The 18,205-nt window shown below is 50.8% G+C and overlaps 2 protein-coding genes across 8 annotated transcripts; one reads left to right on the top strand and one right to left on the bottom strand.

Annotated features, from left to right (window-relative positions):
• Positions 1-6,792: 6,792 nt before the first annotated feature.
• Positions 6,793-12,422, top strand: LOC101760509 (pentatricopeptide repeat-containing protein At4g02750). Of its 7 annotated transcripts, none has more exons than XM_022824789.1 (5): positions 6,793-9,804; positions 10,150-10,227; positions 10,485-10,767; positions 10,987-11,093; positions 11,870-12,422. In XM_022824789.1, exon 1 carries the CDS (start codon positions 6,955-6,957, stop codon positions 9,751-9,753), a length of 2,799 nt encoding a protein of 932 aa, XP_022680524.1. In that variant the 5' UTR covers positions 6,793-6,954; the 3' UTR covers positions 9,754-9,804; positions 10,150-10,227; positions 10,485-10,767; positions 10,987-11,093; positions 11,870-12,422. The 7 variants fall into 7 exon arrangements, with proteins under 7 accessions (XP_022680524.1, XP_022680525.1, XP_022680523.1 ...); XM_022824790.1 differs by having other exon boundaries at positions 10,354-10,736; XM_022824788.1 differs by having other exon boundaries at positions 10,354-10,767.
• A 1,517-nt stretch (positions 12,423-13,939) lies between these two features.
• Positions 13,940-15,217, bottom strand: LOC101760101 (zinc finger CCCH domain-containing protein 37). Its single transcript, XM_004961377.2, has one exon. The coding sequence runs from the start codon at positions 15,126-15,128 to the stop codon at positions 14,322-14,324; it is 807 nt and encodes a 268-aa protein (XP_004961434.1). The 5' UTR covers positions 15,129-15,217; the 3' UTR covers positions 13,940-14,321.
• Between the last annotated feature and the right edge of the window lie 2,988 nt (positions 15,218-18,205).

Raw genomic sequence — 18,205 nt, 5'->3', positions numbered from 1 at the left:
CCATTTCGTGCTGTCTGATGAGAAGTTCGTCGGAGCAGCGCTGCGCTTTCTTCTCAGGAGGGTGCCACCAGTCCTGCTCCATGACATTATCCTTGAATGTTTTTTTTTTGGAGGAACTCTTTGGTCATGTACTCATGTTGTTTCGTAAGATGAAGTGGAAATACAAATGTTTACACATCTTACGGCGTGGACTGCCGCTTTTTCTGCATCTTTTGTAGGCAAGCGGTCTGCAGACCAACATGCAGAAAAGCTCCATCGTCCCAATCCGTTGCGACACCGAGCAGCTTGAGGTTATCTCCGAGGCCATGCCTTGCGAGGTAATCAATTTCCCTTGCAAGTACCTTGGACTGCCGCTCTCCATCCGGAAGCTCTCCAAAGCGGACCTGCAACCCATCATCGGTCGGATTGCCGACATGCTTCCAGGATGGAAGGCAGCACTGATGACCATGGCCGGACGTTCGATCCTGGTCAAGGCGGTCTTGACGGCAGTGCCGATCTATAAGTTGATCGCCCTGGACGTGCCCAAATGGCTGATCCGCGCCATCGATAAGAGGCGATGGGCCTTCTTGTGGAAAGGGTGCCAGCAGGTGAATGGGAGGCATTGTCCAGTTGCGTGGGAGCGGGTTTGTCGCCCGATCGAGCTTGGAGGGCTGGGAGTCCACAACTTGGAGGTGCTCGTGGGCGTCCGGATGTGGTGGCTCTGGTTGCGTAAGATTGACCCGAAGCGCCCATGGGCGGCTTTCAACATTAAGGTGCATCCCAATGCCGCTGCCATGTTCGCCATCTCGACATCCTCCTTGGTCGGCGATGGGAGAACGACCCTCTTCTGGACGGATTGTTGGCTCCACGGCAAGTCTATTCAGGATCTCGCACCGGCGTAGTTTCCATTCATGAACAAGCAGATTCTGTCTAGGCGGACGGTTCACGAGGCCATGCAAGACCAACGGTGGGTCACCGATATCAGAGGTGGTTTGTCGGTGCCTGCGATCGTGGACTACCTGGGCTGTGGGAGGCGCTGGAGAACCTCCGACTTCTAGAGAACCAGCCGGATCAACACCTGTGGACGCCGGAGAGCTCAGAAAGTTACTCCACCCGATCAGCTTACGCCAGGTTCTTCATTTGTTCAACTCGTTTTGAACCTTGCAAGCGGTTGTGGAAGTCCTGGGCGCCACTGCGGTGCAAGTTGTTTCTCTGGCTGGCCACGCACAACAGATGTTGGATGGCAGATCGCCTTGCGCGTTGGTGTCTCCAGCACCCGGAGAAATGCCTTCTCTGCGACCAAGAAGAGGAGACGGTCCAGCACATCCTCATGTCCTATTTCTTCACTCGGCAGGTTTGGACAGCCATTCTTGGCAGGATCGGCCTGCAGAACCTTGCACCATCTCAGGACTTCCAGGATTGGGGCGGTGGACTGTGCATAGGGCGCCGAAGACGTCTAGGCAGGGACTGAACTCCCTGGTGATCCTCACAGCCTGGTCGATATGGAAGCTCCGCAACCGTTGCATCTTTGATGGCTGCCAGCCTAGACCCCAGCTAGTCCTGCAAGAAGTGGCTGACCAAGCAACCTTGTGCAGGATGGTTGGGGCAAAGGTGCTTGGGAGCTGTTGTAGTGAGGAGTGTGCACGGTGGTTTACTCTTCTCAATGGCGCGATTGTGGAATCAACATGTAATCGAACCATTTCTTTTTCCATCTATTAATATAACGACACGCACGCCTGCGTGTTCGAGAAAAAAATTTCACCAACTCTTTGAGCTACAAGCATCACTAGCAAATGGGTCTCACCAAATATTAACTACAACTTCAGCTCCCCTTGCTCAGGCTCCCTAATATTTAATTTGTCAGACATCGATGTAGAACCCTTCTTACCTAATTTTTGAACCCTCTTACCTAATTTTTTGAATCTAAGTACCAGTTACCGCAATGGGCAAGCTTCAATGCTTAGAAGCGAATACGCTATGAATATTCGTTTGAGGCATTGATGAAAAACCAACGGTGTGGCTGCTCCAAATGGTAGGCCGTAGGCCGCCCTAAGTCCCATTACCATTTATCTCCTCTCACTTGCACTACCATAGAAAAAACTAGGATTTCATCTAGGAGGATTACAAGGACAACTTATGCCATGCATACCGCCGCCGCCGCTCCCCTGCATCTCCTCCCACTTGTGTTGCGCTACCCTAAAAAGCTAGGGTTTCATCTAGGTGGCATTACAAGGACTCATCCTATATATGCCGCCACTGCTGTCACACCCTCCCATCTACGCCCGCAAGAAGAAAAAAAAAGAGAAAATTCTATATAAAATTGACAGTAGGACACCCCCTCTTGAGACCACATCACGGGTTGTGCAAAAACTAAACCCCCACTCTCATTATAGAGATAAACGAAAGGAGGAATTAGCTACCTCTTGGGGTTTGGTACTATGTTCATGTATGAAGGTGTTTTGTACTTTCCTTCCCTTACATGCACCGTGACATTTGGGAGCCATGATTATATTGTGATGCAACTAACTCACACTATATTAACACTCTACTACTCTAGGAAGCTAGGGTGTTTACCCAACAATTACATATAAAGGTGAACTGATTTATTAAAAAGTACATTGTAAGTGGAAACTAGAATGATGTTCTTTTAAGGGATGAAACGAAAAGCGTGCAGGGAAGAGCATCGAGCTTGAAACACCAAGCTAGCACCGATAAAATTGCAATAAGCATATCTGCATAGATATATGAATTTCGCCTAAACCGTTGACAAGCGAGTCCCACCAAATATTAACTACCACTCGTGCTATTGCTTAGGCACCTAATATTTGATTTGTCGATAAAGTAGAGGTCTCGGTGCCTAATTTTGTGAATCAAGTATCGACTAAACGACCAGTGCAATGGCAACTTTAATGCTCAGAATAGAATATCCTATGAATATTCGTTTGAGGCATTGACGGAGAAACCAAAGTTGTGGGTGCTCTAAGTGGTAGGCCGTAGGCCGCCCTGGCCCTTGGGCCTGCAAAACCACAATACTGGCCCTATTACCATATCTCTTCTCACTTGCTCTACGCCTCTATGCCTCTACCCTACAAAATTAGGGTTTCATACAAGGACTCATCATGTACCGCCGCCGCCGCCGCCCTCTCCCAACACCCGCAGGAAAAGAAGAACATCCACGGTAGGACACCCCTCCACTGCTCTCATGCCACTCCCCGTCGATGCGGAGGAGGCGCCACCCAAAGAAGCTAGGATGATGCAGCCTCCATCTTTGCCAAGCGGCTGCGACGGCAATAGCGACGGTGATCTCGACCGCATCAGCAAGCTCCCAGACGAAATCAAAGGTTTGATCCTCTTTCTCCTACCGCTGAAGGAGGCGGGCCGCACCACCACGCTGTCCAAGGGCTGGAAAGGCGTGTTCGCGAGCTCCCCCATCTCGCTGGACGACGAACATGTTACCCGGCGCAGGGTGGGACGCCCGCGCCACGAAGCCATCCTCCACCCCGAGCGCGTGGACGTGATCTCCCAGATCCTAGAGAAGCACAAGGGGCCAATCCCGCGCGTCCGCCTAGCCAAGACCCACTTCCACGGCCACGGCGACCACGGGTACGGCATCGACACCGACGCCTTCGTCGGGCGGGGCGTGGAGGAGCTCATCGTCCACTCCACCGACCCCATCCAGTTCTTCCCTGCCCCGCCGCTCCGCTCCATTGTAGTGGTCAGGTGCGACTGGTTCCCCCCGGAGCAGCCACTACCAGCCGTCTTCGGCAGCATCAAGGAGCTCTCCCTCTGCGCCGTCAATTTCTCGGCGGCCGGCGTGCACGCTCTGCTGGAGCAATGCTTCAAGCTCGAGAGCTTTCTGCTCTCCTCGTACTACAAGGACGAAAAGGACAGGCTCATCGACGTAGAAGGTACTGAAGACTACGGCTGCACCTTGCAGATCCGGTCACGGAGCCTCCGCAGCCTTTGTGTGGAGGTTCTCGGGCTGAAGGGGGTCGTCATCGTGGATGCACCCAACCTGGAGCGCCTACTCGGAGAGGTCTCGATTGACACGAGCTACTGCAAGGTGACCCTCGTCCACGCGCCGAAGTTGGAGATCCTTGGCTTCCTGACCATGGACCTTCCTCGGACTCGACGATCGATCGCGGGAAACATTATGGTGATATGATCTTTCCACCGTTTGTTTCCAAGATTTTAGTGCTTTCTTTTCTGGTCCATACATGAACTGTGCTTATGCTCCATATATATAAATATATGTTCGTCGTCGCAGATGCTGGGCATGATTCTGGAGCCGTCATGCCCAATCCGCAGTGTCAAGATCCTTGGACTGTGCTTGAACTTGTGTAATCCTGCTCAAGTGGAGCTTATGCTGCAGGTGCTTAACTATTTCCCTTGCGTAGAAACACTTAACATCAAGGTGAGATGCTTTCTGATCCTCTCGTTTAATTTGCCATGATGCAACTTACCCGATATGGCTCGCTAAACATTCTTATTCCGTTTCTCGCGATCAATCTGTGCGCAGATCTACACCGACCCTTCCATCAGACACACATTGTATTCTGAAGCTCCCTACGCCAATCTCCTAGAATTGGCTGGACGTGTTGCTTGTCTGAGAGACAGCGTTAAAACCATCGTCCTGAGCGACTTGTGGGTGCATACGCATACCTTCGGCCTGCAATTCGCCAATATGCTACTGGAGAGTGCCAAGAAGCTTCAGCTCATGAAGATTTTCCATGTCCCTGTCGACAAGAGGAAGCAGGCTAGATCGACCAGGCACAAGTTGGGCCTGAAGAGCAATCCTTCCATAAAGGCTCAGGTTGTTTTCCCCAGGGACTACATTTCATACCGTCAAGTCAGCGATGTCCTGATGGATACTTCAAGCCTCGCATTGCCTGATCCTATGTTCTGCCAAAGGAAATTCCAAAGCAGCAACTTTATCAGGATTCTATGGAATTCCTACTTGAATCCTGTGAACAAGGACTACTATAGTGATGCTCTGGTAGGTTGAAGCCTGCAATGTGCTGGGCGTATCCCTTTTTTTTCTTCCAGTAATTTTCTTGGATCAGTATCTTTTGTGGCATGTAATGTGTTAAGCATCTGATGAGACAATGGCCTTCTCTATCTGGCATTTGTAATGTTTTGAGTATTTAGCGATAACTGCTTGATATAAGGTTCTTGGGTTGTTGTTTGGTTTGGCATCTACCACCCTTGTAGTGTTTGCATTGGTAAGAGGAAGAATTTCTTTATGGGAGCATCTACCTATTGGACAATACTAACTTTTGCATTGTATCTGATTGAAGTCTCTGTGCCGTTGGATGGTCGGTTGCTGCGCTCCTTTATCTTACTACCACATGAAACGTCAGCCTCCTGAGCGGGAGCTCAGGTGGCAAGGGCCTGGCTTTGGCCTGGGTTGCTTACCAGGGGATTTACTCCACCAAAAAAATTTGCTGGTAAGCTCAGGCGCCCTATGCAGCGCAATAGGAGGCGAGTTTCTCGTCGCCACCGAAGTCTGATCTTCGTGAATATATTGCAGGCGTGTATGTGCGAATAAGTTTAGGTCTAGCATGCGCCTTTCGAGGTTTGTGTCTCAAGGAGGGGAACTGAGTCTCACTGCGACGTTAAAACTGTCGTTGACGGTAAAGGTTTGTTTTGATAGAAGAGTATTGGAAGAGAATGAAAGGGATTGGATTTAAATGAATTTTCCCTCCTATCTCTCCCATTCCACTTCAATCCAATAGTACCAAACAAATCTAAGGGAACATTTTCAGTCCATCGACGCTCTCCAAGAAATCTGCTCTCGCAGGCCGAATCCAAAACATTGGGCCGACTAGTCCGGCACTTCGACAGGGAATTAGTCTAGATGGGGATCAGTCAGTAGGCGGCGGGGGAGAATCATGGGCCCAGTGAGCCCCTCTTGATCCTTATTTCCCCTTGCTATAGCGGCAAGCGGCGACTCCAGGGTGATTCCGCGTCTCCTCCACCGATTCATCGCTGTCCTCTCGCCTCTGGCACCCTCGCCGGCATCGGAGGGGGATCGAACAAATCGGTGGTAGATCTGTAGTTTCCTTGCATATACTATAGTTAGATAGTAGGGTAGGTGTACCGGTGGTGTTGTATAGATGGCCGTCGGTTCTTTTGTTCCTCTGGAGAGTCGTCGGAGGTTGCGACGGTGGTGGAGCTAGCGGCTGCATCAACAAGCTTGTTGTTGCCTTCTTCGGTGAGAATCCATGGAGAATAGTTTGTCCTTGGGTGGCGACACGTTGCTGCTCAGGTTACTGTCCCTCCTTCGTCTCCATCGGCGGTGTGGCAAGTCTTTCCAGCGGAAGTCTTGGGAGGTATGTCTACCAACGTGCTGAGAAATTGGGTTAGATTTTGTCTCCCACCTGTTTTGGTGGTTTACTTCCCCTTCGGGTTGTGTTGTTGTCCGACGAGCCGGGGCCACTGTTAGTTCTTGAGGTGCCAGATCCCTTGACTCCCGGTGATGCGATGGCTGATGGCCATCTTCTTCTGCTAGGGCGTTCAGCGGTTATAGAGCCTATCGACATGTTCGACATGCTGTTTTTGATGGCAATGAAAAATTATGAAATTCCTTCGTTGGAAAGGAGGTCGGCTTCAAGCTGCAAGCTCGATGTGTCTCCTTTCCAACCTTTGGTGCGACGAGAGTGCGTCGTGTGGCTGCTCCGATCGCCGGCGACGAGGACGATCGAGGATCATGCAAGGACTAAGCTGTAATTTTTCTTTTCCCTCGGAGGTGTGTTTATAAGAAATGGAAGGTAAACATGATGTGAAATATAAACCCGGTTTATTAAAAAAAATCAGTAGACGGCGGGTGCCCGCGCTGGTTCCATCTTCCTCGCGAGAATCGCTCAGCCGGCGGCGGCCGTATGGCCCATAGTGATCCTGAGTAAGTTCAGCGGTCGTAGCCGTAGCCGGCGTCCGGCCACTGCCCACTGCTCACCCCAAAAACACGCCGCTCCTATGGTGTTTCCGATCAAATGGAGCACGCCACCGATGGCTCACCGTCAGCACCTCCGTCGCTTCCTCTCATCCGCCGCCGCCCGAGCCGCCGCCCCGATCCCCGCGCGGCGCGTCCCGCGGCCGTCCGGCACCTCCGCGCAAAGCGCCCGTATCCGGGAGCTCGGCCGCCTCGGCCGCTTGAGCGAGGCCAGGGAGGTGTTCGACGCGATGCCCTTCCGCGACATCATCGCCTGGAACTCCATGATCTCCGCCTACTGCAACAACGGGATGCCCGACGCCGCGAGGTCGCTCGCCGACGCGATATCCGGCGGGAACCTGCGCACGGGCACCATTCTCTTGTCGGGCTACGGGCGCGCCGGGCGCGTGCGCGACGCTCGCAGGGTGTTCGATGAAATGCCCGTGCGGAACACCGTGGCGTGGAATGCCATGGTCACCTGCTATGTCCAGAATGGGGACGTCACCCTTGCGCGAAGGCTGTTCGATGCAATGCCGTGCAGGGATGTCTCGTCGTGGAATGCAATGCTTACTGGGTACTGCCATAGCCGGCAGATGGTGGATGCAAGGAATCTGTTTGAACAAATGCCAGAACGCAACACAGTTTCTTGGACAGTGATGATTTCTGGGTATGTTCTGATTGAGCAGCATGGTAAGGCTTGGGACATGTTTCGCATGATGCACTATGATGGAATGTCACCAGAGCAACCAAACCTAGTCTCTGTGCTTTCAGCTATAAGTCACCTTGGTAATCTCAACATACTAGAGAGTATCCACGTTCTTGTCCATAAGGCTGGCTTTGAGAGGGATGTGGTAATAGGCACTGCCATGCTTAATGCATACACTAGGGGTGTGAGTATGCTTGACACTGCAGTAAAATTCTTTGAAGGAATGGCAGAGAGGAATGAGTACACATGGTCAACCATGATCTCTGCACTATCTCAAGGTGGACGGATAGATGATGCTGTTACTGTCTATCAAAGGGACCCTCTAAAGTCTGTTCCTAGTCGGACTGCAATGCTCACAGGGCTTGCTCAGTGTGGAAGGATTAATGATGCAAGGGTTTTATTTGATCAGATTCCTGAGCCTAATACTGTATCCTGGAATGCCATGATTACTGGGTACATGCAGAATGAAATGGTTGATGAGGCAGAAGAGCTTTTCAACAGGATGCCTTTTAGAAATACAATATCTTGGGCTGGGATGGTTGCAGGGTATGCACAGAACGGGAGGAGTGAACAAGCTTTGGTTTTGCTACAGGCGCTCCACCGGAACGGGATGTTACCTAGCCTGTCTAGTTTGACTAGTAGCTTCTTTGCTTGTTCGAATATTGAAGCTCTTGAGACAGGAAAGCAGGTGCATTCGCTTGCAGTAAAGGCTGGTTGTCAGTTCAATAGCTATGTATGTAATGCACTGATTACTATGTACGCCAAGTGCAAAAACATAGGTTTTGTGAGACAAATCTTTGATCGCATGACAGTTAAAGATACAGTATCATATAACTCTTTTATTACTGCACTTGTACAGAATGATATGTTGGAAGAAGCAAGAGATACATTTGACAATATGCCCATTCGAGATGTTGTTTCTTGGACTACTATAATATCTGCATACGCACAAGCTGACCAGGGGAATGACGCAATAGAGATTTTCAGAAGTATGCTTCAGGAGCATGAGTTACCCAATTCACCAATATTAACGATACTTCTTGGTGTTGGGGGAAATCTTGGTGCTTCCAAACTTGGACAGCAGATTCACACCCTTGCTGTCAAGCTAGGTATGGATTCAGGACTTATAGTGGCTAATGCTCTCATCTCGATGTATTTCAAGTGTGGTTCTGCAGATTCCCTTAAGGTTTTTGATTCAATGGAGGAAAGAGACATTTTTACATGGAATACCGTTATTACAGGCTATGCTCAACATGGCCTTGGAAGAGAAGCCATCAGGATATATCAACAAATGGAATCTGCAGGAGTGTTGCCAAATGAGGTCACTTTTGTGGGGCTTTTACATGCGTGTAGCCATTCTGGTTTGGTAGATGTAGGGCGTCAGTTTTTCAAATCCATGAGCTGTGATTATGGATTAACTCCTCTGCTGGAGCACTATGCTTGCATGGTGGACCTTCTTGGGCGAGCTGGTGATGTGCAAGGAGCTGAACAGTTTATTTATGATATGCCTATTGAGCCAGATGCGGTGATCTGGAGTGCTCTTCTTGGGGCATGCAAGATTCACAAGAACGTACATATTGGTAGAAGAGCAGCTGAGAAACTTTTCTCTATTGAGCCATCAAATGCTGGCAATTATGTTATGTTGTCAAATATATACTCCTCCCAAGGGATGTGGGATGAAGTTGCGAAGGTACGAAAACTTATGAAAGAACAAGGTGTGAACAAGGAACCTGGTTGTAGCTGGATGCAGATAAAGAACAGAATGCACTCATTTGTCACTGGAGATGAGGAACATGAGCAAATTCAAGATATATATGCTACCCTTCAGGAGTTGTATACTTTGTTAAAAGCTACAGGATATGTGCCTGACACGGAATTTGTTCTCCATGACATAGATGAAGAGCAGAAGGAGAGCTCACTTCTGTACCATAGTGAGAAGCTTGCTGTTGCTTATGGCCTTCTTGTTACACCCAAGGGCATGCCCATTCAGATAATGAAGAACCTCAGAATATGTGGTGACTGTCACAGTTTCATCAAATTTGTTTCCCATGTCACCAAGAGAGAAATTGACATTAGAGATGGGAATCGATTCCATCATTTTAGGAATGGAAATTGTTCATGTGGTGATTTTTGGTGATAAATTATCCCAGCACCAATGGGCCCTCTTCACACTATCCCTCACACTCAGGTTGTCTAATCTCGTCACATATGTTTTTGTTTCCCTTTAATTTCAATCTGTATCTAAATCTTTCTTCATGTTATCCCATAGATCAAAGAGGATTTTACTATGTGATATCCTCAATGAGTTAGACAAAGTTGACTTAAATGATGTGTTAGTACACTAGAAAATTAGTGCTTGTCAACAGGAAGTTGGAATTAAATGCAGAACGAAGCAAGATTCCTTAAAAGATGTGTTCCCTATCATTGTTCGTGTTTTCCTCTAGATTGCATTTTGTGGTCTGATCGTGAAGTTGAATCATGCATCTTGTTATGAACTTATGATATGGTTGAGATGGCATTTTGTACATTTCAGATTGCTGGCTGAGTGCAGTGAGAGGCAAGACCTTACCTCTTGAATGTTCGTGTCAATATTAAGGAGGTTATCTATAAGGTAAGTCATTTGATCTTCACTATACCCAGACTATGCAGTTCAATTTAAAAAAAAAACTTTGATTGATTATGATATCGTTATGTTCTACTGCTTATGTTTAGTGTTATAAGTTCTCCTATAACACAGTGTCTGGACTATTGCAAGAGAAGTTTCTTGCCTCACCAGCTTCTGCTTCAGATGGTGTGGCTACCTGAGTGACTCTGACTGATTCTGCCTTAGCATGCCATTCTGAGTCTAAAGATAACACTGTCCACCAGGACCCATCGGGAAATTAAAAGTTATTGCCGTTTGCTGCTCCCTTCGCGTTTCTTGGCCTCGTGGTGCCTCCCGCGTGCCAACTCGTGGTGTCTAAGAAGAGGAAGCTGCTGCGCTCAACCTTAGCGAGGACCCCGCACAACTGTTCCGGTATATGGCGTTGCTTGCCCTCAGTCATCTGAGGCAGAACAGCATCGAAGGAGACATGCTGACTGGCAGATGAGGTGCAAGCCGGAGATCCACGTCCACATGGTGTACTAGTCTGTCCTTACCTTTTCCCTCCAGGTTTCTATACACCATGTTTGCTTTAGCTCAGTTCTGATGGCAAGAGTAGCAGTACTGTTCCTCATTTTGGGTACATTGGCGTTGATTTCCTTTGCTGCCGCCCGCTGGTTACTACTGAATAGAATATGTTCATGAGATTTAACCATTGAACCAGAAATTGTTTTATATTTATTCAATAAATCTCTTTCTAAATTTGTTTATCTTCTTTTACTTGTTTAGGCCATGGCGAGTGAATTGTAATATGCTGAAGCAGGACAGCTTTAGGCCATGGCAAGTTCAGTGAGCCTGTCAGCCCAGCACAGATGTTGAAAGAATACCTGCCAGAGGTATACAACGATTCTGGAGATTTGGTATTTTCTTTGTGCAGATTTAGTTGAAATCATGTTCTGAGATTTTGCACATTCATCTCTGATCTGTGTTTGGCATCTGTTGCTTTTGTTTCCTCTCTTTGGGTTCTTGTTTCATGTTTCTGTATCAATTTATATATTTCATGAGACGAACCTACACCATATTTTTAAATATAATGCCAGATGTAGCAATTAGAAGTTACCTAGATATTGCTAGGTATTGTTGATGAAATATGCAGAATTATGAATTTCCCGTATGTGCTTAATAAATTCTAGGAATGGGGACAGATTAGTACAACAGAAATAATTCTAGAAATGCAAACAATTTGGTATGCTGAACAATGGTAGCAATATGGACAGCTCGATAGACCTGAGAGGAGTTCTGGTGCTACCGCACCTTAGACCAGTCTGTGTCCTGTAACTGAATGCTATCTTGTTCATTTCTTATATCCTGCGGGACTACAAATATTCAAGTTTTTACCATGATACATTTGACATTGCTAATCACTTTCATGAGATGGCTGCTGATTACGATACAGCAACACATGTGTTGGACTTTACAAAATATCCTGGTTAGTTTTATGTACCATGTTTGCTGCCTGCCTGCACTATTTCAGACATTGAGGAACAGAGGAGATTTGTTCAGACCGCTTAATGGAACATTTAAATTAAAGAATGATCACTTGCGCCACATGGATGTATTATGAGGATTCTCTGTTCTTAAGATGCTGGCTTCTTTTTGCAATTGAATCTAGGATGGTTACTCCAAATTGTGAACCCCAAGGAGGAGCTCAGGAAGCTGAAGAATCACTTCCCTAGATGGAAGAATCTGTGTCAAAGGAGAGGCAAGTTAAATGTTTACAAGGTTGGCAATCATGTTGAGAAGTTCCAAAAAAGGATGAAGATGGTGGGAGGAAGAAGAGATCAAAGTAGATTTGTGAGATGAGCTATAAGCTTCCCCCCTATATTCTTCTGATATTGCATCTAGGATAAAGACCAAGAATGGCTGCGCAGGCAAGAAGAAATCCGACGGGTTCTCTTTACCGCTTCTGAAGAAATATCTGAGGGTATTTAAATACTGATAATCATTCACAAGGGCATAGAGACGCAACAGCTGTAATGAGGTGCACGGTACGTGCATTGCATTTTACTCCATTCTTCCATTTGGTGTCTACTTCCTTCCTGTGTAAAATGAGAATGTTGTGTTTCTCGTTTTGCCCACCCGAGTCTGTTGCCGATCATTGGACTTACCCGCTTGCCCTGTTCAATATTCTTTCTGTCCGTATATTTCAGTTAACTATTCTGACATGGCTATTGAGTTCAGTTTAGTACTTGATCTGAAATTTGCACTGATTTTGGCAGCTTTTGCTTGCCAAATTACAAACCGGTCCCTGTTTCATATTTGTATTTGAAAAAAGGAGAGAGACTGAAACATCGCACCCACAGACGATCCTTCGCATCTTTTCAGAAGTTTCGGATACTCGCATGTCACCCAGGTAACCTTTCGTCCTACCAAGCCCCCAACCACCAAATACTGTCGAGCCGCGTCGAGGCGGGGGAAAGCGAAAGCAACCCGAGAAGAAAAAACACTCCACAGCAGAACCCAAAAAAGAACAAAAAAAGGCAAGTTGTAGCTCAACTTGGCAGCCGAACAACGGGAGCCCGCCACCTGCGCGCCACCGGCCACCGCACCCGCGGCCGCACTAAAGCGACGGCACCCCTCGTCCTCCGAGGCCGGCCGCCGAGCGAAACCGTGGTCGCGTGGGGGCCTGGGGGTCGAGGAGGAACGGGTCGGAAACCCAGCGAAAAGCTGGGCAACTTGCGCAGCCGAGCACGGCGCACCAACGTGCCCCCCGCCCTCTGGGCTCCGGGCGGGCGAGGCAACTTGCGCTCGCTACGACCCGGTGAGGAGTCAAAGCGCGCGCCCGGTGTTTTGCTGCAATCCGACGGCGCCTCGCTTTCGTGGCTTGGTTGTCCGCCTGGAAGGATTAGCTTCTTCCGGTTTGGTGTCCGTGGTCCTCGAACAAACCTGTACCTGTGCCGATGGATTGTGCAGATAAACTGTATACAAACCCAGGGAACAGAAGCTACGGAACAAACTTAATTTTGTAGCTCGCCAATCGTAGTCAATTGACACTCTCGATATGGATTTTCAGATCTTTTCAGAATGGATTTTTATATTTCTGAAATTCCTTTTTTTAACAAAGAGCCGAAGAGGGAGGGCCGCGGAGCTTTGAATGACGGCGTCATCTTATGTTATGTGCCGCTTAAGCTAGCAGAATCAATTTTTTATCTATTAAACAGTCCAAAAGGCAATAATCAATTTTTTATCTATTAAAAAGTCCAAAAGGTAAGAGTCCAAAAGGGAAGAGACTAGCGTGGAGCTCTCTCTTCTCTCTCTTCTCCACACGAAGTGTGCTCTCTCTCTCCTCTCCACACTTGCTCTCTCTTCTCCACACTAAGTGTGCTCTCTCTCTCTTCCACAATTGCTAGCTTGGAGCTTATCCGTTGGAGAAGCCCTTACAGCGAAGGGGTTGTGCAATTAGTTTTATAATTAGACTATGTTTAATACTCCTAATTAGTGTCCAAACATCCGATGTGACATGTGCTAAAATTTAGCACATGCCTCCCAAACACCCCAGGGGAGATGTTCCTCGTACTCTGCCTGTCCACCACTGATGGTGACAATGGCGAATCGGTGTCGACATCCGCATCAGGAGGCAAGATCGCCTTCGATTTTCAGAAGCTCACCGCGCGCATGCCTGAACTTCAACATACAGGAACACGTGCAAAGATGATACTACTATATAAGTGCCTCATTTGAGTGCAAAAAAGTACATCAACAACAGTGATATATAGTGATACATCACGAAACAGCGAAGGCTTTTTGAGCCAATACACTTCGTACGTATTTACATACACTTGGTAATCGGAGAAACCGTGGACGGCGGCATGCTATGCTACGCCCAACATCTCCGACAAAAAGAAGAGGGGGAACACACACGCCACACTTACAGATTGCTGTATCGATACTTGCACCATGTTTTTGTTTATCTACAGAAGAATGATGCAATTCATTCGTGAAAATGCTAGAATTAATATCGCTTAATAATGAAGCTGTTCCGATTCGAATGGCGCGAGGCGCGCCTCCTGCCGCCCTCGGCGGCGACGGCAGCGGAGATGGCGTCGATCTCGGCGCTGGCATGGTCACATCACCAGCTCCGACACCCACCCCAAGTCCGGGCCATCCTCCTCCGTGACGGGAGGCAGCACCGGCGCTGCTACGGGCGCCGACGCGGCGGCCTTCCTGAAGCTGAGCTCCCGCATTGCGAGCACGAGCTCCTCCACCTCCGCGTCCGCGTCGGACGGCTCGTCGATGGCGTCGAGCCACCTCACCCGCCCCTCCACGGGCGACACCGGCGGCGACTCCCAGAGCGACGCCAGCGTGGACTTGGGCGAGAGCGAGAGCGACAGCGGCGAGCCGCCGTCGTCCTTGGACGCGGCGCGGAGCTCGGCCGCGGCGTGCGCGAAGAAGCAGACGCGGCGCCTGCAGGCGGCGCCGGCGCGGCAGGGGCGGGTGCGGTACCGGGACGGGTGGAGCCAGAGCTCGAAGGTTCCATGCGCGAACGGGCAGGCGCTCCCGCGCGGGCACGCGGCGCCCGGGCGGCGCCGGAAGTCCGGGCAGGGTTCCCCCGTGTAGGCGACGCGGCGCGGGTCCCGGCGGCGCGCGGCCTCGCCCGGGTGCGCGTAGGGGCACGCTGTCCAGTCGTGGCTCCGCGCGCGCGCGCACCGCCGCACCTTGAACTCGTACATCATGAACTCGTCGTCCGCCTCCGCCTCGGCCTCGGCGGCGTCCCCGTCGCCGCGGCCGGCGGAAAGGTACTCCCCCAGCGCGGCGAGGAGCTGCGGCGGGATCTCCACCGCCGCCGGGTCGGCCCAGCTGCAGGCGGAGCCCAGCGCCGCCGGGTCGAGCACGAGGTGCTCGTAGCTGTGGCTGTGCTCACGGCTCACCATGGCTCGCTATATATGTCGTCGCGCGCTCGCTCACTCAGCACTTCTTTCCTGCTGCCGGACCTGGGAGGAAGGGGGAGGGAGGGACAGCAGCCGACCGTGCCTTGAGGTAACAGGCGTGGTGCGGGTGGCGCGGGGTTTTATAGGTCGTGGCGTGCGGGAGCGAGACGGGCGCGCCGTTGGGTTACTGGGGACGGAGGGCATGGCACGGGGCCTGGGCGGTATTGAGGGCTCTGTGGGTTGCCGAGCGATCGGGGGCGCTGGCGTGGCTGCGTGGGGGGTGGGTTTGGGCGTTTGGCTCGGCGCGGGGCGGGGGTACGTGGGAGCGCGGGGTGGGTACGTGGAGGCCGCGGCTGCATGTTGCCCGCCACGTCGCGGCCCCGCTAGTCTCGTACGGAAAGTTTGTTTTCTCGGAGCCGGAAGAAGTGGGCGCGCGTCTGCGCCTGCAGCCCCCGCTGCTCTCTCTCGTTTCTTTAAGGCTTTTTGCGGCTGACCCGGGGCGGTTTCGCCACGCCAATCTACCATTTCTGGGATGCCGACTAGGTAGGAGACTTGAGGGCGCTGGGAAGCTGGGATGCGCTGCGTGGTCTGCTGCGCGGCACTGGACACGCACACGTACACCCGCTGCGTCGCCGCTGCTGTCGTTCGGCCGTGAGAGGAGGCACTTGGACATTTCTTTGTTTTTTTTTCTTTTAAGAGCAGAGAAGGCAAGCATGCCCTTCCGTGCACCTTTAATACGACGACGACTACTACTGGGTCATGAATTTCCTCGCCGAGACGGTTGCATCAGCTGACTCGGGAGTTTACGAGCTTTCCCTACGGACATTTCCGCCCGCGGCCCGCGGTAACGCGTGCCCGAGCCTTTTTCAATCTCGGAACTCGGTCATTTGGAGCGTGAACGAATGGTTGGGCGAACCTGCGCGCTGCGGTGTTGGCCGCATGCAGCGAATGCCAGCAGGTGACCGATCGGGATCATCCGTTCTTCGTCACTGAGACACTGACGGATCAGAACAGCGTTCTCCGGGCAGTCTCCAGTGGTTACTCACCAAAGGCGCCGTCCTTGATGAGACCGCCGTACCGGACGGCCTGCCGCGTCCGCTCGATCGTGTCGTGTGACTCGTGTGCGTGAGGGCGGAGCACCGGTAGAAAATTGAGCATTAAATCCGGCCGGAGAAACGTATAGGTCTCGAATCCAATCGAGATTATTTTTTCGAGACTAAAAGTCCGCCTTTTAGTCCTGAGTATTTCATCCGGGACTAAAGACCTCCTTTAATCCCGGTTGATACTACCAACCGGGACTAAAAATGTTAAAAAAATAATTAAAAAAATGGGTCACCCCCGCCCTGCCTGCTCCTGCCACTGCCCCTTCAGCTCCACCTCGACCACGCTAGGCCTAGGTCCGTCGTCGCCACGCCGGCCGCGGGAGCCGCCAGCTCGCTCGCCGGAGGCCGGGTCGCTGGGAGCCACGTCAGCTTGCCTGCCGGAGGTTAGCCCGTGCCTCGTCGGGCCGCGCCGACCGCCGGAGGCCTGGCCGCGCGCCACTCCTGCTGCCCCTAGCAGGCCGGCCGCTCGTGCCTCCTGCCGCTCCGCCTGGAAGAAAGGGAGAGTAGGAGGAGAGAAGATAAGAAAGAAGAGAAAGGCTGCTGCCTGTGTACTTGGAGATAGGAGAAGAGATAAGGGCGAAAGGGAGAGGAGGAGAGAAGATAAGGTAGAGAGGGGGGCATGAAAGTATTTAGTCCTGATTGGTGACTCCAACCGGAGCTAAAAGCTCCACTTTAATCTAGTTGAAACCACCAACCGAGATTAAAAGGACTTCGACATACTATAAAATTTAGATCCGGGACTAAAACTCTTTTAGTCCCAGATAAAAATGGTCGAGATTTTTGGACCTGTGGATGGGAGGTCGTTTCGATGCAAGTGGAGGGGTACGGTGATCGATTCCTGCAGCTGCCGGCCGGGGGTTCCATCTCGGAAGACCGGAACGAAACAGTGGCGGGCAAGTCGCGGCGCGGCATGTACGTCCACCGATGAGCTGAGTATAGGATAAGAGCGCTGCCAAATGGCCAGCACGGCCGCGGCGGATACTGGATAGGCTCGCGGGATTTCTCGTGCGAAGGAGCAAGGATTCACGGCACGGCACGCATGTTCCTCTGCCGGGATCAAGGTCGGCCGCGCGCCGGGTGTGGCAGTGGGATCTCTCTGTACCCGCGTAGTCCTCGAATATGTTGAAATGGAGGACTATGTATCGTGCGTGTTCAAGAAAAAGAATGAAAATATGGTGCTCACCCTGCAGCTCTGCGCAAGGAGATCATGGTCTAGCTGAGTTCTCTCTGTCACGTTGTTTCTTTGGTTAGGATTACTGAAAAACACACGGCACGAGTTTGTACCCGGACCTCTACAGCCAAATCTGAGAGAACAGTATGGGAGAGGAGTGGGACTGTGGGAGAACCAAGGTCGGGCACCGCTTGGTGCCGCCAGCCGGCGGTGGTGGTGGGCCGGCGCGGCGGCGGCCACGCATGTTGGATTGGTGAGGGCTGTTGGTGTGGCCTGGGTCACCTTTCGCGTCGTCAGCAAGAGACGAGACGCGCTGCTTCGAGCCAGGATAGCTTACACTGACTGCAAGTCTGCAAGACGGTTGAATGTCAGTGTAGTGTTGAGATGATATCAGAAACGTGAGACAGATCAGATCGGAGCCTTGTAAGATGAAGTCGTGAAACATTCAAAGAAAAAAAAATGTCCTTTTTAGTGCTCCTTGTGTTGCCTTTTCTCAGTCAGCAGCAGGAATGAACAATGCAAGTCATGGATCATTTGGTTTAAGAGAGCAAAAGGTCAATACAGATTCCACCAGCAAAGATACTACAGGGTGCATGGCTTTATGTGCTGATACTGAATTCCTGATATACCGTGTTCCACAGAAAAATATAGCTACAGATAAATCTGGGCCGGCACAAACAGACTAATGGGCTAGGCACCCAACAACAACCATTTAGCCCAACTATGCATCTGATTTCACGGCCCAATGCCCAGACACACACACGAGCCACAACCACCAAACCACACATTTCACAGTGTAGCGCGCA

This window comes from Setaria italica, chromosome III, assembly GCF_000263155.2.
Source record: "Setaria italica strain Yugu1 chromosome III, Setaria_italica_v2.0, whole genome shotgun sequence".
Taxonomy (NCBI): Eukaryota; Viridiplantae; Streptophyta; class Magnoliopsida; order Poales; family Poaceae; genus Setaria; species Setaria italica.
The sequence above is the reverse complement of the archived record's forward strand: the minus strand, read 5'-3'. Positions and strand labels throughout refer to the sequence as shown.

What these genes read in the sequence shown, in the direction of transcription:
- LOC101760509 (XM_022824793.1), top strand. Translation starts at nt 6,955, where the DNA reads ATGGTGTTTCCGATCAAATGGAGCACGCCACCGATGGCTCACCGTCAG.
- LOC101760101 (XM_004961377.2), bottom strand. Translation starts at nt 15,128, where the DNA reads ATGGTGAGCCGTGAGCACAGCCACAGCTACGAGCACCTCGTGCTCGAC.